This window comes from Petromyzon marinus, chromosome 72, assembly GCF_048934315.1.
Source record: "Petromyzon marinus isolate PM22_M1 ecotype Great Lakes invasive population chromosome 72, UKy_Petmar_22M1.pri1.0, whole genome shotgun sequence".
Classification (NCBI taxonomy): Eukaryota; Metazoa; Chordata; class Hyperoartia; order Petromyzontiformes; family Petromyzontidae; genus Petromyzon; species Petromyzon marinus.
This window is the reverse complement of record NC_133738.1, coordinates 5,676,766-5,700,337: the sequence shown is the minus strand read 5'-3', so window position 1 is coordinate 5,700,337 and position 23,572 is coordinate 5,676,766. Positions and strand designations below refer to the sequence as shown.

The following is a 23,572-nucleotide window of genomic DNA, read 5'->3' as shown; positions in this document are numbered from 1 at the left end:
AGTGTTTCACCAATGGTGTGTGGCTTGCCCTGCTTTGCGATCAGGTAAGCAACTTCGTACGATGCTGTCAGGATCGGTTTGTTAACAGGTACAAATCCAAGAGCAGGCAGAGTGGCCCTTTCATCGAATCTGGCTCTCTTCACCCTGAATTCAGCAAGTGTTGTGTTCTTGTATTCCCCGTCTCCATGCAGCTTCAAGAAGTGTTCCTTTAGTTTTGCCGGTGCAAGACTAGAGTTGCTCAACTTGGCGTTGCAAATCATGCAGATAGGACGCTCACTCCCATCACGTTCCGTGATACATGAGAATCCATGTTGTACATATTCGTCCGACCACTTTCTTCTTTTGCCCGACATAGTTAGTATGGATAAAATATTAAAGAAATCACACGACGTACGACAACAACAGTCACACGTTGACTACTGAGTACGCACTAAATTCCCCGCAGCGCTGATTGGCCAAGCAGTGTAGCATGATCATCTGCAGCCAGTGATGGCCAAGCGGGCCGTGTGTGTCATCACAAATTTACACAATAATTCAAGTGTGTCCGGACCTCCGTGGCGGGGGCTCTGCCGAACCCCTGAGATCGACTCACCGAACCCCTGGGGTTCGATCGAACCCAGGTTAAGAACCACTGTTCTGGAGGGAGGGAGGGGCTTCCCCTGTCAGGTCGCGTTCCCCCCCCCCCCGTTCCCTCGCGGTGGGGTGTTACATCTTCTTCTCTCTCACAGAGAGGGGCACTGGCCTTTGAAGTCGTTTCTCTTGTACTGTTTGGAAAAAATATTATTTTATCTCTTATAGCTTGATACCATACCACTTTTGTAGTGCTGATTCTGTAAGTAACTCAAGGTATATACTTAGCTCTTTCGGTAAAGTCACGTTGAAGGGAAACAATAAAATAATAAAATATATTAGAATTTTTTATTGTTTTACATATATTTTATTATTTTATTGCTTCCCTTCAACGTGACTTTACCGAAAGAGCTAAAAATATGAATTACTGCAGTCACGAAAGCTTTAAATCAAAACTCAAGGTATGTTTGTAGCAGTGTTTACAGTACTTTCATCGTGGTTTGGAATTCCTTCATGGTATTTGATTTGTCTTTTTAAGGGGAGATGCCCTTTGCATGCGTATGCAATTTCTCGCTATCCCGTGCTGCTGGGAGACAAAGGCGTTTGGGAGTCTCTCTCTATGGGATACATTTTATCTTGGTCACGTGTGATTGACCTCTTTCGCCTTTTTAATTCTTCTGGATGACCCTCGGTCTAATACTTCATAATTATGATTTGGTTTATGTTTAGACAGAATTCATTCTTTGTTCTTTCGGTAAAATCACGTAGATATAAGAATAAAATTAAGGTGAATAACATTAGTGTTAAAATAATATATGAGAAATAATAACCCACTAATCTGGTTTTTCATCGGAGTGTGTGAGTCTATGATGTTCACTTATTCTTGTCGCTAAGTTTTCAAACTTTTACCGTTGTGTTAAGAGAAACAAAAACAATAAAAAAAACGTTACCTGTTTAGTGGCGCCTGCTCTCTGTACTCTTTTGAGGTGGCCTTTTGAAGTCGTGTAAAGATTCCCCAGAATCTCATTAGCAAACCCCTTCTTTTTTTACCATGATTTTTTAATTGCATTGTATGGCTTATCTCCGGCTGCCTGGCCCCGAGTGTGAAAGGCAGCTGCTGTGTGAGGGGACGGGGGTTCGCATCACCCCCTTTTGCCCCAAGCGACACCGCGATTGATGAAAAAAATATAGGCAGAATTATTCTTCATATATTTTTTTGGAAAAAGGCCTATATATACAACAGCAGTATAGCAGCTCTTACAATATTTGCCAGCACCATTGTACAACATTGAACACCTGCATTGGCCAATGTAAACACATCTTCATTTGCCTGATGCCGTGCAGCACGAACAATTCTAGATCTTTAATTGATTGCCATGTAAGCATTAGCAGGTTTCGATTTAAAGCTTTCATGACTGCAGGGATTCATCTTCTTGGTTTTTTCGGTAAAGTCACGTAGAATGGAAATAAAATAATAAAACTAAAACATAATAAAATTAAATTCTCACGCCGTTTCAGCCAAAACACAAGTAGCCTTCCTCAGGTGAAGAAACAGAACTGTCAGGACGACAGCGCTTCAATGAACACTGCTAAGCTTGGCAGCGTCTTTTAAGCTGGGTGGGAGGAGCAGAGCGCCTTGACAAAGGAGTTTACATATCAACAGAAGAATTTAGCATTGAAGTAGCTGTGTTAATGTGTTGGATTAGCAAGGTGTTACAGTCAGAAATTAGCATGTAACTGGGAGATTAGCATGATGTTAGAGTGAGAAATTAGCATGTAACTGGTAACTGAAGTAGCTATGTGAAAGTCAGAGTTTACATATCAACAGAGGCATATAGTATATTGACAATAAAGAACTGCAAATACCTAACTATCTTCTTTGGTTCTTTCGGTAAAGTCATGTAGAATGAGAATAACATAATAAATTAATAAAATAACGCGATAAAATTCTCACGACGTTTCAACTATCATAAAATAAAATAAGCCAATGTGAAAGAACTAAGTATAAACTACATCAATATAATAAATGTACTCAATATATTATTCAATAAGTTGAGCTATTAACATAAAGTAACTGGGTATACACTACACTATATAATGAATACCATATAGTAAACTGATAAAAAACTAAAATATAAACTACATCAATGTTATCAATAAACTCAATATACTCTCCAATCAGCTGAGCTACTAACAATAAGTGGTTATACATTACAATTCTATGTCGAAAAAAGTGGCGGTTTCTTTTTTCTTTTCAACGTTAGCACCACAGAAAGCGACGAGCTTTGTTCAGACGGACGAGTCCATCTATGCTCGGAACGGAGGAGGGGGGAGAAACAGCCACAATGCGCTGCTCTGTCCTGTGTTGCGTTACAACTATGCTATAAATTTCGATTTAAAGCTTCCGTGACTGCAAGGATTCATCTTCTTTGGTTCTTTCGGTAAAGTCACGTAGAATGAGAATAAAATAATAAATGGCTAAAATAAAATAAAACAATAATATTCTCACGACGTTTCGGCCACAGCACAAGCGGCCTTCATCAGGTGAAGGGGACGAGACTGTCTGGAGGACAGCGCTGGAGTGACAAAGAAACGCTGAGATCACGACCTTTAAGCTGTGTGAGAAGAAATAAAACGCCTTGACAAAGGAATTAGCATATAATTTAGCATTGAAATGGCTGAGTGATTAGCTTGTGACTGGTCACAGAAAAGGCTATGTTAAAGTTAAAGCATACACATCCGCAAAGGCACCCCTTGACAAAGGAATTAGCATAGAATTTAGCATTGAAATAGCTAAGTTAAAGTATACACATCCGCAGAGGCACTCCTTGACAAAGGAATCAGCATAGAATTTAGCATTGAAATAGCTGAGTGATTAGCTTGTAACTGGTCACAGAAATAGCTATGTTAAAGTCAGAGCATATACATTCACCGAGGCACCTAGTACAAATCAAACAGGATAATTTAGCATTGAAATAACTAGGCGAATTTAGCATTGAAATAACTGAGTGATTAGCTTGTGACTGGTCACAGAAATGGCTATGTTGAAGTTAAGGCCTACACATCTGAGCTATTCACAGCAACTGGGTATACAATACAATATATAATGAATACTATATAGTGAACCAATAAAAAATACTAAAATATAAATTACCTCAATGTTATCAATAAACTCTATATTCTCCAATCAGCTAAGCTACCAACAATAAGTCGTTATATATCACAATGCTATATGGCGAAGAATGGGTGGATTCTTACCCTTAACTTTAGCAACACGGATAGCTACGGGTCCCATTCAGACGGACGAGTTCATCCATGGTCGGAACAGAGGAGAGGGAGAGAGACAGCTGCGAGGCGCTGTTATACTCCATGTTGTAAACCATACCATTAACCGTGGTGTGAGAGGTATTAAGAGTCAATGCCAGCGAAAGAGCTGCGGTCTGAAGGTCATCGTAAAATACAATTAATTAAGAACGGAAATGGTTCAAAACATCTTTTCAATGGTTACTAAGCCAGAATCCATCTTCTCGGTTGAAATTGTCTTTGTGCTTGTATATGTGAATGGCCTCATGAACGAATCTCTCATGGTAGCCGGTTGGTTTGCAAAGAACCTCCGTCTTGGAGAAGTCAATGTCATGTGAGCCCACTGAATTGTAACAGTGATCTGCCACGGCAGAGGAGTTCGTTCTACCGTGTTTCAAGTCTGCTTTATGTTCGCGGATGCGGTCCGAGATATGTCGTTTGGTTTCTCCAATGTAGCTACTACCACAGAGGCACTTTAGTTTGTAAACGCCCGGGTACTGTATGTCTGGAACCGCATCTTTTACAGATGGAACTAGGTCACGGATTTTATGTACTGTGTTGAATCGGACCTGGATCTTGTGTTTATTCAGGATTTTGGAGATCTTTTTAGTGACCCCTGCAATGTAGGGTAAGGTGATGGTTTTGAGTGGCTCCACAAGAGGATCCTTCTTCATGACTGGAGTGATGGCTTTGCGGATTGTGTAGTCGGAGTAACCATTAGCCCTGAGAGCCTGGTGTACGTGCTTGAGTTCACTGGTAATGTGTTCCTGGTCGGAAATGCATTGGGCTCTATGGTATAGAGTCTTGATGAGGGAGTTCTTCTGGGGTGGATGGTGGTGGGAATCCGGTTTCAAGTAAGCATCTGTATGGGTAGCTTTCCTGTAGACAGAGTGGCTCATTGAACCATCATGTCTCCTTTTAATTAAGGCATCCAAAAAGGGTAGTTTGCCATGTTTTTCGACCTCCATGGTAAATCTGATGGCTGGGTGTATGGAATTGATGTGGTTGCGGAATTGGTCTAGAGCAGGCTGGCCATGTGGCCAGATGACAAAGGTGTCATCCACGTATCTCTTCCATAAGGTCGGGCGTAGAGTGGCGGTCTGGATGGCGTCAGTTTCAAATTTTTCCATGAATACGTTGGCTACAACCGGAGATAGGGGGGAGCCCATTGGGGTGCCCTCAGTTTGTTTGTAGAAAGTTCCATTCCAGGTGAAGTATGTGTTGGTTAAGCAATGTCTCACCAGGGGGGGTACATCAGTGTGCAGTCCTTGATGAACCAGGTCTTCAATGATAGCGATGGTGTCAGGTACCGGGACTTTGGTGAACAAGGACACCACATCAAAACTGACAAGCAGGTCGTCTGGGGACAGGGAAATGCCTTTGATTGTCGATACCAGGTGAGTAGAATTTAGTACCGCAGAGGTGGTTTTCCAGTGAAAGGTCGCAGTATATCAGCAAGAAAACGTGCCAGTTTATAGGTGGGGGAGTTGATAGTAGAGACGATGGGACGAAGGGGTGTATCTTCTTTGTATGTCTTTGGAAGGCCATATAATCTTGGTGTTCTGGCAGCAGAGGGTTTCAACGAGAACTGTTTGGTCTAATCAATTAATGCTGTTGAATCAGAGATGATTTTGTTCGTCTTGGTAACCAGGCTGTTGGTGGGATCTCTTTTTATTTTTGTATAGCTGGCATCGTTGAGTAGTTCTTGAATTTTGTTATTATATTCTGTGTTGTCGATGATGACAGTGGCATTGCCCTTGTCGGCTGAGAGGATGAAAATATCATCTCTTTCTTAATTGAGATAATTCAAAACGTTCGTCTTTGCTGATGTTGCTGGGTGGCAACTTAGCGTTTTTGAGGGTTGCAGCGATTTCAGATCTTGCTACGTCTGCAGCGATGTGACTCAAGCCCTTGAGTGCAACGTCGACATGGGCAATGATATCGTTAACCGGTAAGTGTCTCGGTGTGACAGCAAAGTTTAGACCTTTAGCTAAAACGGATTTCAGACCATCAGAAATGGAACTGTTACTGCGATTAATTACGACTTTGTTGACGTCTATCTTTTCGGTGTGTGGATCCGATTTTTTGCTGGAGAGGTGATTGAATTTGGAAATCAAATTGTCCCTACATTTGGTCGACATAGTGGCAGCCGAAGAGGTAGTCATATTGTCTACATGTTCCCAATCCGATGTAGACATTGTTGCTGTCAATGTTAAGTGTGATTTGTAGAGTGTCTTGTCTAACTGATCGAGTTCGGTGCGTGTAAGTCTGATTTTTTCCGAGATAAGAGCGAAGCTAGTTCTAGCTAGAATTCGTTTTGCATTGAGAGACGTTGCAACAGCAGAGGTTAGTGTAAATGCGGTTGGTATTACCTTAGAGTCGCGGCATCTCTTCAGAAAGGTGAGAGACTCGATTAGTTGAGCCTTCTTATCCCGGAGTCTGTTGAATGATCTTAAGGTGGTGTGGAATCCCTCTCCGTAGAGGCGGTTAAATTTCGATTTAAAGCTTTCGTGACTGCAAGGATTCATCTTCTTTGGTTCTTTCGGTAAAGTCACGTAGAATGAGAATAAAATAATAAATTGATAAAATAAAATAACACAATAATATTCTCACGACGTTTCGGCCACAACACAAGCGGCCTTCATCAGGTGAAGGGACGAGACTGTCTGGAGGACAGCGCTGGAGTGACTTTACCCAATAGAACCAAAGAGTATGGATCCTAGCAGTCACGAAAGCTTTAAATCTAGAAAGGATCCTCTTGTGGAGCCACTCAAAACCATCACCTTACCCTACATTGCAGGGGTCACTAAAACGATCTCCAAAATCCTGAATAAACACAAGATCCAGGTCCGATTCAACACAGTACATAAAATCCGTGATATAGTTCCATCTGTAAAAGATGCTGTTCCAGACATACAGTACCCGGGCGTTTACAAACTAAAGTGCCTCTGTGGTAGTAGCTACATTGGAGAAACCAAACGACATATCTCGGACCGCATCCGCGAACATAAAGCAGACTTGAAACACGGTAGAACGAACTCCTCTGCCGTGGCAGATCACTGTTATAATTCAGTGGGCTCACATGACATTGACTTCTCCAAGATGGAGGTTCTTTGCAAACCAACCGGCTACCATGAGAGATTCGTTCATGAGGCCATTCACATATACAAGCACAGAGACAATTTCAACCGAGAAGATGGATTCTGGCTTAGTAACCATTGGAAAGATGTTTTGAACCATTTCCGTTCTTAATTAATTGTATTTTACGATGACCTTCAGACCGCAGCTCTTTCGCTGGCATTGACTCTTAATACCTCTCACACCACGGTTAATGGTATGGTTTACAACATGGAGTATAACAGCGCCTCGCATCTGTCTCTCTCCCCCTCCTTTGTTCCTACCATGGATGAACTCGTCCGTCTGAACGGGACCCGTAGCTATCCGTGTTGCTAAAGTTGAGGGTAAGAATCCACCCATTCTTCGCCATATAGCATTGTGATATATAACGACTTATTGTTGGTAGCTTAGCTGATTGGAGAATAGAGTTTATTGATAACATTGAGGTAATTTATATTTTAGTATTTTTTATTGGTTCACTATATAGTATTCATTATATATTGTATTGTATACCCAGTTACTGTGAATAGCTCATATGTGTAGGCCTTAACTTCAACATAGCCATTTCTGTGACCAGTCACAAGCTAATCACTCAGTTATTTCAATGCTAAATTCGCCTAGTTATTTCAATGCTAAATTCTCCTGTTTGATTTGTACTAGGTGCCTCGGTGAATTTATATGCTCTGACTTTAACATAGCTATTTCTGTGACCAGTTACAAGCTAATCACTCAGCAATTTCCATGCTAAATTCTATGCTAATTCCTTTGTCAAGGAGTGCCTCTGCGGATATGTATACTTTAACTTAGCTATTTCAATGCTAAATTCTATGCTAATTCCTTTGTCAAGGGGTGCCTTTGCGGATGTGTATGCTTTAACTTTAACATAGCCTTTTCTATGACCAGTCACAAGCTAATCACTCAGCCATTTCAATGCTAAATTATATGCTAATTACTTTGTCAAGGCGCTTTGTTTCTTCTCACACAGCTTAAAGGTCGTGATCTCAGCGTGGCTTTCTCACTCCAGCGCTGTCCTCCAGACAGTCTCGTCCCCTTCACCTGATGAAGGCCGCTTGTGTTGTGGCCGAAACGTCGTGAGAATATTATTGTGTTATTTTATTTTATCAATTTATTATTTTATTCTCATTCTACGTGACTTTACCAAAAAAAACAAAGAACTATGCTATACCTTCCAATCTAAACTACATTAAGAATAGGGTTTTTCCCCTATTTCTGGCAACAAAACTGAAACCTTTTTTGAAGGATTCATGTCTGGATTAACCACAATACCTGCAGTCAAAATGCAAACAAAAAACATACTATAATATTTTATGCAATGTCCTTGAAACTGATTGGTCCACACCAAGGGACGGCTTTCTTTTGAGCCTCGACCCAATTGGTGCTCGACCAGATGACGCCAAAAGGCGAGCACCAATTGGGTCGAGGCTCAAAAGAAAGCCGTCCCTTGCTGTGGACCAATCAGTTTGAAGGACAATGCATATATTATCATAGTGTGTTTTTGTTTGCATTTTGACTGCAGGTATTGTGGTTAATGCAGACATGAATCCTAGAAAAAAGGTTTCAGTTTTGTTGCCAGAAAAAAGGGGAAAACCCCTATTCTTATATTTTGGTACTGGCAAAGGAGGTCTAATGATCTAAACTACATTGTATAATATCGTATACACAGCCCAATGTAAGCTCTAACATTATGCATTATATTGATATGCCTCCAACTAAACTTTTTTCTACATTACACGACTATACACCGTAATATACACTGCCATAGACAAACCCCACCCTTGAATAATACAATGCATTACTATACACTACCCTATACTTTAGACTATAAAATATTAGACTTGGAATATTACACTATGTATTATTCTACAAACCCTACTGTATACCACACTGCTGTATATTCACTATACAATTACGAAACTATATATTGCCTTTTCAATTATGTTAAACATTACACTTATACTATTTATTATTATACGTGCTATAAACCATACCATTGACCGTCGTGTGAAAGGTACTAAGAAGCAGTGCCAGCGAATGGACTGTAGTCTGAAAGTCACCGTAAAATACAATCAATCAAGAACCGAAATGGTTTATAACGTCTTTTCAATGGTTACTAAGCCAGAATCCATCTTCTCGGTTGAAATTGTCTCTGTGTTTGTATATGTGGATGGCCTCATGAACGAATCTCTCATGGTAGCCGGATGGCTTGCAGAGAACCTCCGTCTTGGAGAAGTCAATGTCATGTGAGCCCACTGAATTATAACAGTGATCTGCCACGGCTGAGGTGTTTGTCCTACTGTGTTTCAAGTCTGCTTTATGTTCACGGATGCGGTCCGAGATATGTCGTTTGGTTTCTCCAATGCAGCTGCTACCACAGAGGCAACTTAGTTTGTAGACGCCCGGGTACTGTATGTCTGGAACCACATCTTTTACAGACGGAACCAGATCACGGATTTTCTGTACTGTGTTGAATCGGACCTGGATCTTGTGTTTATTCAGGATTTTGGAGATCTCATTTGTGACCCCCGCAATGTAGGGTAAGGTGATGGTTTTTAATGGCTCCTCAAGAGGATCCTTCTTCATGGTTGGAGTGATTGCTTTGCGGATTGTATAGACGGAGTAACCAATAGCCTTGAGAGCTTGGTGTATGTGCTTAAGTTCACTGGCAATGTGTTCCTGGTCGGAATTGCATTGGGCTCTATGGTATAGAGTCTTGATGAGGGAATTCTTCTGGGATGGATGGTGGTGGGAATCCGGTTTCAAGTAAGTATCGCGGCTGATTTTGTTCCACTGGTTGTTGCACAGGAAAAGCCACTGAATGTACATCAGCGATGTTTGCTTCTTAATTGATTGTTACATCCCGATAAAGTGGACTGTTTTGAATTAGCCAGTTAAGTAAATTGTAAACTTATTTTCGAAATATATAGAATTCACATGTGATGTTTAGATTCTCACGATGTGTTGTGATGACAACCATTGCAGTATTATGCATTGCTTGTGGAAATGTGTCATTAACTTGAAAAATGTCCATAGCAAAGAGCAATGCCTGTCCACGGAAGCCAAATTAACTGAAGACTCCACGGAATTTGATGATCTTGACAAATGGTATAACCATTGATAATAGACGTTGTTAAGACTGGAATCACATCTGGGATTTCACCAGGATCCAAATAATTCCAGTGAGCTTGTGGCAGTGCAGCTCTTTGTCACTGTTGATGTGTCTTGCAACGTGAACACATTTCCAATGTTTGCTTTGATGACAATTCGATTGGTAGATAGTGCAATGCATTTTCGTTACGTCGTACTCTGTAAATATGATTTTGGATAGGAAAGTTTGGTGCAGACTTCACAGATTTAATGACAGAATGTGTTGATTGCATTGTCAAATGTTGTCATGTCAGCATTGAGTGCTTGAAGATGTTGCGATTGATAGACGATTTCGCTTTCATGTGACATCACGTGCTTCAAGTCTTTCTGCAACTCTGAATTGTCACGTGTGTTCACGCACAGATTGCAATCGACCATCACGAGTGTTTCTTGATTTATTGATTCTATGTGATGTTGACGGTCTCGTTGAAATTGGACGTTACGTGCTTGTTTCATCATGAAAATGATCACGTCGTTTGTCAAGTCTGGCGCGCTTTGCCTCTTCATCTTAATTTTGCACGCTTTTCTTGGTACTTTGCCGAGCCTTTTCTAACCGTCGCTTTGTTGCGTAGCAGTTTCATTTTTGCTTTCTCTTCCCATGATCCGTTGTTTGTTTACCATTTGTCGTTACCGTAGGTCCTTGTTTTTTGTTTGATGTCGGTTTGTATAGGACAAATGATTTTGGGTCAAAGAGTGGCTGGCAATTTGTGATAAGTCGGGGCTTGAACTCACGAGATGAGTTAAAAATGTTAATATAAAAGTCACATTTCCCAACCTCAGTCAACTTATCAAGCACAGACAACTCACTCTAAAATGTGCTAGAGTTTAAAGATCTATATAAAGTACCAAAAATGTTAATTGAAAAAAAACCCTACAAATTTCATACCCAAGATTTGAACTTTTGAGCTTGAGATCGAAAGGCCAACATTCAAATGATTTGTCGACCACAAACAGCTTAATTAAAAAAATGGATAAAACATCAATACAAATGTTAAAATGTCACTTTCAAAGGGGTTAGTGCAAAAATGAAGTCATTGACCCTGTCTTTTCATTGTCCCACTGGATGCACTACATCATAATAAATAACTTTTGTAAACACACCAAATAATTTGATGTGACTGTTTACCTTGAAGGAAAAAATTAAAAATAATAGTACGAAAAGAATATGTTCCAGGCAAGTTTCGAAGTGTCGACTCCTACGTTGGGATCAATATATATTAACAAAACCTGTTTGCAAAGCACTCGTCGAATAAGGCTTCAATACCAAATATTAATTGGTTTAAATGAGGCAAGTAATTGATTAATTGTTGGCGATTTTGATTCAGGCATGCATTGTGTCTGGATGTCAGTGTGTGCAAAATTTGGGATCGATTGGACAACGGTAACTGGAGGACATTTTGATTGCAAGATTTGACGACATACAATGAAATTTTTCACAACTTCGTTTAACTCACCGTCGAGAAGTACATCAATTATGTGGTGCCTGCTCCCAGATCAACGCTTACTTGAATTAATAGGTTATTTTATAAATTAATCTTCAATGTACCACTATTGTATGGAGGGTGCCTGTAAGCTTTTGACACGGAGCAGGCGCGCCTGAGACACGTGGCGCCTGAGAAACGTGGCCCTGCTTCTTGGGCGAGCCGATTCCAGAGTTTAGGGACCGCGGCGTTTTTGACCATCACAAAAATATATAATTAACAAGTCGTCCATACAAAAAGTGAATTGCTTTCAAGGAGCCAATTAAATTATTATTAGATATAGGCATGCATTGTCACCGGATCTGAGTACGTGTGCAAAATTAGGGATTGATTGGACAACGGGAAACTATCGAAATGTAAATGACAAGATTTGACGATTTGACCACGACACAGGAGTCAAGTTAAGTAAAACCGTTGAAAAACGTTAAGTTTCAATACGTACACGTGCTAATGATATGTCATTTATACCTAACTGCAGATTTTTTTGTTCTTTTTTTCCTTCTCTCCAATTACACCTCCATTCCAGGTGGTATTCATTACCAGGCCAGAACCTGTGCCACACAAGCACAGTGCAATGCGTTCGACTTCAAGGACCAGATGAAAGAGTACATCCTCGGAAAACTGCCGACGTTCGTTGGCACCGTCGATAGCACCTCCTGCTGCCAGACAGATCGTTGCAACGACGGTAATAAAACAAAAACTCTGTGTTTGGGTTGTTTTTCCTGAAAAACCTAAATGCGGTTACCATACAGGCTGTCCCGGGGATACGAAACTTCCAGGCTTACGAACGCCCGCATGCTTACGAACGCTCGCGCGCTTACGAACATTCCCCGTAAGATGAACCGCGGAACTACTTTGTTCGGCGGAGCGATCCTCCGCTAGATGTGACGAGGCCCCCACGTCATCCCGCGTTGTTGCCACGCCCCTTCCGACAAGCGAGCTAGCATCAGGACTCAGTGAGCGGAAAAAATTACCGATCATTTTTTTCATGTTACCTTTATTTTTTTTATTTTACTTTCATTCTATTCACTATACAGTATTTATTGCAGTATTACGTGAAAATGTACAATGTCTTATTTGTGAGTTTAACTATGCTTCCCTGCTTTTATTGAAACCGTATCACTTTCTTAATGGGACTGATCGTATTTACTGTACAATTAACTCTTGAGTTCTAAGATACGACAAAAAATCTACTTGCGAACGTCTCTCGGGAATATAAAACCTGTTCCTTCATAAGTCAAGGACTCTCTGTATGTATGTTTGGGTCGTGTTCTTGAAAACCTGAACCGTGTACTGTTAAATAAAACCGTACCATATAATATCACCGTGTTTTCACGTAATATCCAATTGTATAACCTGATGGGCGATTTGACCCAAAGCTCAAATGAAATAAAACATTTCGACACAGCTGAGACATTATCATGCATGCATATGGATTCTGAAAATTAGACATGTGATTGAAAGTAAAAACAGTTAGTTATCCTGTAACCCTGTGCTTCCATAGCGCGAATTGTATATGCAAAGTGAAGAATGTATTACAGGGATTTTTTTAATGAATTGGATGCAACGTGATCGAGTGAGCGGAACTACGTCGCAGCGTGAGTCGGAATAAGCGGTCATACGGCTGCCTCGGCATAGCATCACACAGGGTATTGGGATGCTGCTGGATACTTCTAGAGGCTACCCTATACGCGCCTCCATTCTTTGTTCGGCCTGCGTTACGTATAATCTCGCGCGTTATCGTGGACTGTGCTTTACCTCCTATAACTATATGTTATAACGAAATTGAGCGAACTTGAATTGTCACTTGAGAAGGAATAAGCACAGAGACAATTTCAACCGAGAAGATGGATTCTGGCTTAGCAATCACTGGAAGGATTTGATAAACCATTTCAGGTCTTGATTGATTGTTCACGCTTACAGTGCCTTTCAGACAGCATACATAAAAAACAAATTTCGTCTCCCCCCTCCTCTTTTCAAAAAATAGATGGACTAGTCCTGGCAAACAGCCAATCGTTGCGCGTGACGCAAACGTTATTTTTATATAAATAAATAAATATGCCGTTTTCAAAATAAATTTATGCAAACCGACACACCTGATGATGACCGTTTGAGTTATGGTCGAAACGTCGTGAGAATTTTTTATTGTTTTTTTTATTGTTTTATATATATTTTGTTATTTTGTTGTTTCTCTTCAACGTGACTTTACCGAAAAAACTAAGAATATGAATTACTGCAGTCACGAAAGCTTTAAATCAAAATTTAAAGCAGGAGTTGTGTTAAGATGTTCAAACACCAAATAGATATTTATTGTGCAGCATCATGTACGGCATTAACCACACACAGTACTTGTGGTAAACATGCAAACGAATGTGCTGTAATAATTTATTGTAATATATCAAAGCCTGTTATTTTATTGTTTCCCTTCTACGTGACTTTACCGAAAGAACCAAGCATATGAATCCCTGCAGTCACGAAAGCTTTAAATCAAAACTTAATACATTTGTCACAACACCGCGATGGCTAAAACCCGCGAGACGGAATGGCTTTGCTGTACTTGTACGTAATCCTCTTATTTTTACATTTTGGGACGTGCTTTGCCAACAACGACAACAAAAACGTTAGATTGAATTACGTACACATGCAAATTATATGTCGTTTATACTTAACTGCAGATTTCATTTTTCTTCTCTCCAATTACGTCTCCATTGCAGATGGTGTTCGTTCTTTGGCCAGAACCTGTGCAACAAAAGCACAGTGCGATGCGACCGACTTCAAGGACCAGATGAAACAGTACATCCTCGGAAAACTGCCAACGTTCGCTGGCACGGTCGATGGCACCTCCTGCTGCCAGGAAAGTTATTGCAACCACGGTAATAAAATAAACTCACGGTGGTGTACTTCAATGCTTCTGGGTTGTTTTCCTGAAAAACCTAATGGCAGTGAAAATGCAGTACCATACAGGCGGTCCCGGGGATACAATACTTCCGGGCTTACGACCGCCGGCGCTTACAAACGCCCATGTGCTTACGAACGCCCGAGTGCTCACGAATAGCTGCATGCTTACGAATGCCCGCGCTTACGAACATTCCCAGTAAGATGAACCACGGAACTACTTTGTTTGGCGGAGCGATCCTCCGCTAGATGTGACGAGGCCCCACACCCCACGTGATGCAATCCCCTTCCGACAAGCGAGCTAGCAACAAAACTGACACCTTTTTACGAGGATTCATGTTTGCATTAACCACAATCCCTGCGGTCAGAATGCAAACAAAGAACACACTGATAATGTATGCATTGTCCTTGAAATTGATTGGTCCACACCAGAGACAGCTTTCCTTAGAGCCTAGTCCAATATGGTGTTCAACCAGATGACACCAAAAGGGCCCCTAGGGGGCATAGTTCGGGTGACAGAGAGAGGTTCGGTAAGGACCCGAGAAGGCACGTGACCGGATGAGGTAGTAAAGCTGGCCAAAGACGAGGTGAGAGGGACACATGATGTGGGCCCAGAGTCTCCGAAAAGGATCTGGAAAATGGCGTGTCCAAGGGCGGAGCCTGGCCACGCCGCAGCCCATTAAGGCCGAGTCCCAAGAGCGATCTTTGCTGTTTGTCTCTGGGAATGGAATCCGCCGGCTACGTCTTCGGTCTTCGGGCATCATGCACGGCATCGTGGACCAGGCAGGGTGTTAGCTGACCTGGTCCGAGTATATGTAGTTAGCCTGTTGAGTGGTTACGTAGCTAACTGTGGCGGTTACCACCTTACATCGTTATCCTGTTGAGTGGTTATGTAGTTATGCGTGGTGGTTACCATGCTATATCGTTATCCCGGCAAGTGGTTATATAGTTACCCCGTTGTATTAAGAATAAACGTGTTGTCTCCAAGTTCGAGTGTGCGTCTTTGTGGAATCCACTACAACTGGTATCAGAAGTGGTAAGAATAACACAGTGATAGCCCAGGGTAGGTGTACTTTTCACGCGAAGGAAACAACTCACCAAGACGTCTTCAGACAACAAAGACTACGAGGGGGATCATTCCTCAGACAGCCCTGGGGATCGCAGCCCCGGAGAGAGGGTGCGAGGCGGTGCTGCAGGCTGAACAATGGGTCGTCCATCACGCCGCCCCTTCGCCGCCGTCAAAGAGAGAGCGCCAGGCGCACCGCGCTCGCCTCGCCGAGAGCTGCATGCAAACCGCAACAGCGCTGGTCGCCGAGCTCAACCTGGAGGAGCCGGCGGCGGAGCATCGGAGCGCAGGAGCCACGGGACATCGACGACGACGCCGCTGCTGCTGCCGCTTTTCGCGCGCGGGAAAATTTGGACGTGCAGCCTGCGCACGGAGCGGCCATTTTGGAGGTCGGGCGGTACGAGGATCCCGCTAAATTGGAACTCCCGCCCAAAAAAAACCGCTTGAAGTCCCATCACTCAAGCGACTGCTCCCCTTTGTGTAGGAATTCTCCGGAGCTGGTGGCAATTAGGAAGCATTTCATCGCCGTTTCTACGCAAATTGTGAGTTGGCTGGATGGAACTAGGTGGAACCGCTGCGGGCGCTCCCCACCGCTCTTGAAGATGATGATGCCTTGGCTGCGTTCTATGCCATCCCGCCGACTGAGAGGCTCACGCTGCCAACAGCATTCACCCCAATGGCGGCCATCTACGATCCGCCGTCCAACGTTCAACACTGGTTTACCGCGTGGAGGCGGGGGGGGATGACCCGAGATGCCCATCGCCTTGCGCAGTGCTCTCTTGTCGCTGCTGGCACTGGCACAAGAACTTGGTTGCACGAAGCATCCAGGTGCATCTTAATTTAAAACGATTTGCTGGAGTGGCGGCGTGCACCACACCTTCCGAGGTGGTTGTTGCACCGGAAGACAAGGAGGACCTCCCAGTATGCGCTTCCGCCGACGACAGGGGTTGGAGGAGAGGCGACACAGAGTGACGAGCAAGGTAAGACCAGTTGAGTTGGAGACATTCTCTCCGCCCGGTGCGCAGATGCTTGTGCCACTGCGGCTGCAAAAGCAGCTCGACCGGGAAGCGACCGCGGGAGGAATCCTATTGGGACCCTTGAATAAAGTTGCCTGGGGTTTGGCACTAGTGGGGGCTCAGATATTAGTGTCCAATGACCAGGAACCTTTTATTCCGGTCCCGAACGCGGGGTTGGATACGTCTGTAATACAGGCAGGCACTGTTTTAGCCCATGCGTCGGCCGCGACTTGCGAGTCCCGAGAGCGATCTTGGCTGTTCGTCTCTGGGAATCGAATCCGCCGGCTACGTCTTCGGTCTTCGGTTACGTAGTTACACGTGGTGGTTACCACCCTTTATCAAGTGTTAATATAGTTACCCCGTTGTATTAAGAATAAACGTGTTGCATCCAAGTTCGAGTGTGTGCCTCTGTGGAATCCACTACACATGTGATTGAAAGCAAAGGCAGTCAGTTATCCTGTAACGCTGTGTGTTGTTTTCATACCGCGAATTGTATATGCAAAGTGAAGAATGTATTAGAGGGAAAAAAAATTGAGAATTGGATGCAACGTGATCGAGCGAATGTAACTACGTCGCAGCACGAGTAGGAATAAGCGGTCATACGGCTGCCTCGGCATAGCATCAAACTTCTTCTTTCGTATGGCATTGTGAAAAGCAACAGTTTTTATTTTTTCTCAATGATCGTCATAAACAAACAGGGTATTTGGATGCTGCTGGATAATTCTAGAGGCTACCCTATACGCGCCTCCATTCTTTGTTTGGCCTACGTTACATATCATCTCGCACGTTTTCGTGGGCTGTGCTTTACCACCTATAATTATATATTATAACACAATTGAGCGAGCTTGAATTATGTCACGTGAGTGGGAATAAGTGGTCGTAATACGACTGTTACCTCGGCGTAGTATCATCATCGTCGTCGCACAATGCATTGGGATACTGCTGGATTATAATAGTCGCTGCTACCTTAAACGTTCAGGTCCTGCGTTACGCGTCATCATCTCATGCGTTATTGCGGACTGTGCTTTACCACTTTCATTATATTGAGTTGTTCTTTCGGTAAAGTTACGTAGAAGGGAAACAATGAAATAAAAAATATAGGTCTATTATTTATATATTTTTTATTATTTTATTGTTTCCCTTCTACGTGACTTTACCGAAAGAATCAAGAATATGAATCCCTGCAGTCACGAAAGCTTTAAATCAAAATTTCACTTTATATTATATTATGTATTATTACAATGCGATTGTCCATTAACACGGTGGTCTTCAGGAATGCAACAACTGCCACCACGTTATAGGAGAACAGACTTACTCTGCACTGTAACTTTCTAACCAGAAACTGGTGTACATCATGTAAGGCAGGGGTCGGGAACCTATGGCTCGCGAGCCAGATGTGGCTCTTTTGATGATTGCATATGGCTCGCAGATAAAACAAAATATTCTCACTTGTTTTAATCCATCCATCGATTTTTCACTGCGCATGTCCTGTTCAGGGCTGCAGGAGCAATTGTCCATTATTTTAATTGGATGATACTGGCCTACGTTTGCCGTTGCTGGGTAAAACAGGTAAACGCCCCCTTTTGAATCAGTCTGAGACTGTGTCTGCTCGGTCATTAGCTCAAAGCTAACCCTTCGACGAAGAAGATGGCGAAAAGAAAAAAAGACGACGAGTATCGTACATTTCAGGACGAATGGACCGAAGAATTCGCCTTTGTGGAGAGAGCGGGTTCTGCGGTGTGTCTAATTTGCAATGACAAAATTACATCGTTGAAACGGTCGAATGTAAAGCGGCACTTCGACACGCGCCACGCTACCTTTGCATCAAAATACCCTGCGGGAGACAGCAGAAAGAAAGCGTGCCAAGAGCTTCTGAGCAGGGTGCAAGCTAGCCAGCAGCAACTCCGCGTATGGACCCGGCAAGGTGACTATAATTCGGCTAGCTTTGCTGGTTCTTTAGCAATAGTGAGGAACGGAAAACCATTCACAGATGGCGAGTATGCTAAAACGTTCATGCTGGATGTAGCCAATTAACTTTTTGATGATCTTCCGAACAAAGACAAGATAATCAAACGGATACAAGACATGCCTCTGTCGGCAAGAACTGTTCATGATCGTACCATCGTGATGGCAAACAAAGTGGAGGAAACGCAAGTGAAGGACATAAATGCAGCGCCGTTCTTTTCTCTGGCTTTGGATGAGTCAACAGACGTGAGCCATTTGTCGCAGTTCAGCGTGATTGCAAGATATGCTGTTGGTGACACACTGCGCGAAGAAAGTCTTGCTGTTCTGCCATTAAAAGGGTCCACAAGAGGTGAGGATTTATTCAAGTCTTTCATGGAGTTTGCTCAAGAAAAAAGTCTACTTATGGATAAACTTCTCTCAGTGTGTACTGATGGTGCTCCGTGTATGGTGGGGAAAAACAAAGGATTTGTGGCGCTTCTCCGTGAACATGAAAATAGACCCATCCTAAGTTTCCATTGCATTATACACCAGGAGGCACTTTGTGCTCAGATGTGTGACAGGCAGTTTGGCGAAGTGATGTCGCTGGTCATTCGTGTGATCAACTTTATTGTTGCCCGAGCCTTAAATGATCGCCAGTTTAAAACACTGCTGGATGAAGTTGTAAATAACTATCCTGGTCTGCTTTTGCACAGCAATGTGCGTTGGTTGTCAAGAGGGAAGGTGCTTAGCCGTTTTGCGGCTTGCCTGAACGAAATCCGGACTTTCCTTGAAATGAAAGGCGTCGGGCATCCTGAGCTAGCCGACACCGAGTGGCTCCTCAAGTTTTACTATCTCGTAGATCTGACTGAACATCTGAACCAGCTCAACGTGAAAATGCAAGGCATTGGAAATACAGTGTTATCCCTTCAACAAGCTGTATTTGCTTTTGAAAACAAGCTGGAGCTTTTCATCACGGATCTTGAAACAGGTCGTTTACTACATTTTGAAAAACTGAGCCAATTTAAAGATGCATGCACAGCAAGTGAGCCCATTCAAAACCTTGATCTCCACCAGCTAGCTGGCTGCACATCCAGTCTCCTACAGTCCTTCAAAGCACGCTTTGGAGAATTTCGTGAGCACACTCGTCTTTTTTAAGTTCATCACCCATCCAAACGAGTGTTCACTGAACACAGCCGACCTGAATTACATCCCTGGTGTCTCCGTCAGAGATTTTGAAGCAGAAGTGGCTGACCTGAAGGCCTCAGACATGTGGGTGAATAAGTTCAAGTCACTGAATGAAGATTTGGAAAGAATCACACGACAGAAAGCGGAGTTGGCGAGCAAGCACATGTGGACAGAAATGAAAAAACTCCAACCCGAAGACCAGCTGATTCTCAAAACTTGGAACGCGCTTCCTGTCACATACCACACACTGCAGCGTGTGAGTATTGCTGTATTGACCATGTTTGGATCTACGTATGCATGTGAGCAGTCATTCTCACATCTTAAAAACATCAAGTCCAACCTACGATCACGTTTAACGGATGAAAGCCTCAACGCTTGCATGAAGCTTAACCTCACCAAGTACCAACCCGACTACAAAGACATCAGCAAATCCATGCAGCACCAGAAGTCGCATTAATGGTGAGTGTTATAACAACATTATTTAAAAGAATAAATTCAGAGGCTTATTATACTGATATTTAGTTGAATTCACTTTTAAAATATATTATATGGCTCTCACTGAAATAAATTTCCAAATTTTTTGCTTTCATGGCTCTCTTAGTCAAAAAGGTTCCCGACCCCTGGACTACACAATCCGCAAAGCCATCACTCCAGTCATGAAGAAGGATCCTCTTGTGGAGCCACTCAAAACCATCACCTTACCCTACATTGCAGGGGTCACTAAAAAGATCTCCAAAATCCTGAATAAACACAAGATCCAGGTCCGATTCAACACAGTACATAAAATCCGTGACCTAGTTCCATCTGTAAAAGATGCGGTTCCAGACATACAGTACCCGGGCGTTTACAAACTAAAGTGCCTCTGTGGTAGTAGCTACATTGGAGAAACCAAACGACATATCTCGGACCGCATCCGCGAACATAAAGCAGACTTGAAACACGGTAGAACGAACTCCTCTGCCGTGGCAGATCACTGTTACAATTCAGTGGGCTCACATGACATTGACTTATCCAAGACGGAGGTTCTTTGCAAACCAACCGGCTACCATGAGAGATTCGTTCATGAGGCCATTCACATATACAAGCACAGAGACAATTTCAACCGAGAAGATGGATTCTGGCTTAGTAACCATTGGAAAGATGTTTTGAACCATTTCCGTTCTTAATTAATTGTATTTTACGATGACCTTCAGACCGCAGCTCCTTCGCTGGCATTGACTCTTAATACCTCTCACACCACGGTTAATGGTATGGTTTACAACATGGAGTATAATAGCGCCTCGCAGCTGTCTCTCTCCCTCTCCTCTGTTCCGACCATGGATGAACTCGTCCGTCTGAATGGGACCCGTAGCTATCCGTGTTGCTAAAGTTAAGGGTAAGAATCCACCCATTCTTCGCCATATAGCATTGTGATATATAACGACTTATTGTTGGTAGCTTAGCTGATTGGAGAATATAGAGTTTATTGATAACATTGAGGTAATTTATATTTTAGTATTTTTTATTGGTTCACTATATAGTATTCATTATATATTGTATTGTATACCCAGTTGCTGTGAATAGCTCAGATGTGTAGGCCTTAACTTCAACATAGCCATTTCTGTGACCAGTCACAAGCTAATCACTCAGTTATTTCAATGCTAAATTCGCCTAGTTATTTCAATGCTAAATTATCCTGTTTGATTTGTACTAGGTACCTCGGTGAATGTATATGCTCTGACTTTAACATAGCTATTTCTGTGACCAGTTACAAGCTAATCACTCAGCTATTTCAATGCTAAATTCTATGCTGATTCCTTTGTCAAGGAGTGCCTCTGCGGATGTGTATACTTTAACTTAGCTATTTCAATGCTAAATTCTATGCTAATTCCTTTGTCAAGGGGTGCCTTTGCGGATGTGTATGCTTTAACTTTAACATAGCCTTTTCTGTGACCAGTCACAAGCTAATCACTCAGCCATTTCAATGCTAAATTATATGCTAATTCCTTTGTCAAGGCGTTTTGTTTCTTCTCACACAGCTTAAAGGTTGTGATCTCAGCGTTTCTTTGTCACTCCAGCGCTGTCCTCCAGACAGTCTCGTCCCCTTCACCTGATGAAGGCCGCTTGTGCTGTGGCCGAAACGTCGTGAGAATATTATTGTTTTATTTTATTTTAGCCATTTATTATTTTATTCTCATTCTACGTGACTTTACCGAAAGAATCAAGAATATGAATCCCTGCAGTCACGAAAGCTTTAAATCAAAATTTCACTTTATATTATATTATGTATTATTACAATGCGATTGTCCATTAACACGGTGGTCTTCAGGAATGCAACAACTGCCACCACGTTATAGGAGAACAGACTTACTCTGCACTGTAACTTTCTAACCAGAAACTGGTGTACATCATGTAAGCCTGTAAGGTGTTGGAGGGGTGTGGCTGTTACCTGGAGAGTGCCTATACTCAAAGTGGAGGTCTAGTGGGTGCCACGATGACTCGGCGATGTTAACTACCTCGCCTGGTACGCAGGAGCTCGTGGGTTTGCTCCAGAATCTCATGGTGCCTGCTGTATATTTTGAGTTTGCATGTCTTTATCCCCTTGCTCGCGTGGATTTTTCTCCGGGTCCGGTTTTTCCCTCCAGACTTAAGATCAACGTCACCACACGTTTACAATATTTGGCTGCTGCTAGAAATGTTCACGTGATAAGCCACATTTCTGAACTGCCATCATTTGTGATGGCCAGGGTCGTTTCTGAAAAATTGCTACATAGCTCAGTGGGGCATTACCTGGTAAAATAAAAGTTTTTAGTGTTCGTTTTATAGTTTAGAGTTACGAATTCACTTTTTACCTGCTCACTTCAGCCGAAGTGCAGCATGGTGAGGTTACGGATGAATACCGCAAATCGAGGCGTAAGGTGGGCCTAGCCAAATGTGTAAGTCTAGGCCTAGCCTAATATACAGTAAATGAACATTCGGAAATGACTGCTCTTTGTTAACAATTAATAAAAAATGTTTCGTGGTATTTATACATAATTGGATACAGTTTGTTCCATCAGTTTAATTATGGCAAGTGTTATGGTAGATATTCGATGTATTGAAAGAATCATAGGAAGTGCAGAGCATATGTACAGCGATATGATACAGGTAGCGATAGCGTGATACACGATAGTGCGTTACAGTACCAAGGGAAAACGGTAGAGGAGGCTACAACCATTTCCGGCTTTTATCTTGATTTAGGGAGAAAATTGTCTAGTTTACAAAATATGGAAAATCCTGGTTTTGGATCGTTCTATGGAACCTAACCCTTCCGTAATCCGGGGACTGTCTGTATTATGGATCATTCGTGGCAAGTGCTTTGTGTGTGTATGAGTGCAATCTGCCATTGTGACTACATTCACATGATTTAGTATGCTTCCTTCCACGTTTTGCAGTTACTCAATACTGTTATTATGGAAGTGTCGGTTTGGGAATTGATGAAAAGGACAAGCTCTGCCCTTCTGGACAAGATTCATGTGTGACTGCACTGCTGATGCAGGGTAAGCTATTCCAGCGAGGCCTTGATTTAGCTACACACATGCATGCAGTGATAGGGGTATTGGGTAGTGGTAATGACAGGAATAGAGATAGGGGTAGTGATAGTGGTGGTGATCGAGGTGAATGATAGGGGTCATCACATTGCGAACTTTCAGATGCACTTTGCGGTCGCCTTTAACGCTCTTGCTTCTGATATTAGGAATCCACTGGGAGCTGTGCACTTTTAAATAATTGAGATTGACGAACGTATTTCTCTAGAACTGCTTATTGAGGTGTATTTAGTTTGTCGTCCTTACCCCGCACCTCCGATTAGC

The 23,572-nt window shown here is 42.6% G+C and overlaps 1 protein-coding gene across 2 annotated transcripts in view; it reads left to right on the top strand.

The window, feature by feature from the left end:
- The window catches only part of LOC142906931 (uncharacterized), a 70,462-nt gene that overhangs the window by 23,909 nt on the left and 22,981 nt on the right, over positions 1-23,572 (top strand). For both annotated transcript variants that reach the window (XM_076055705.1, XM_076055706.1), the window contains 3 exons: positions 12,163-12,321; positions 14,351-14,509; positions 23,156-23,260. In XM_076055705.1, coding sequence (XP_075911820.1) covers positions 12,163-12,321; positions 14,351-14,509; positions 23,156-23,260 — 423 coding nt within the window. The remainder of the gene's footprint in view (positions 1-12,162; positions 12,322-14,350; positions 14,510-23,155; positions 23,261-23,572) is intronic.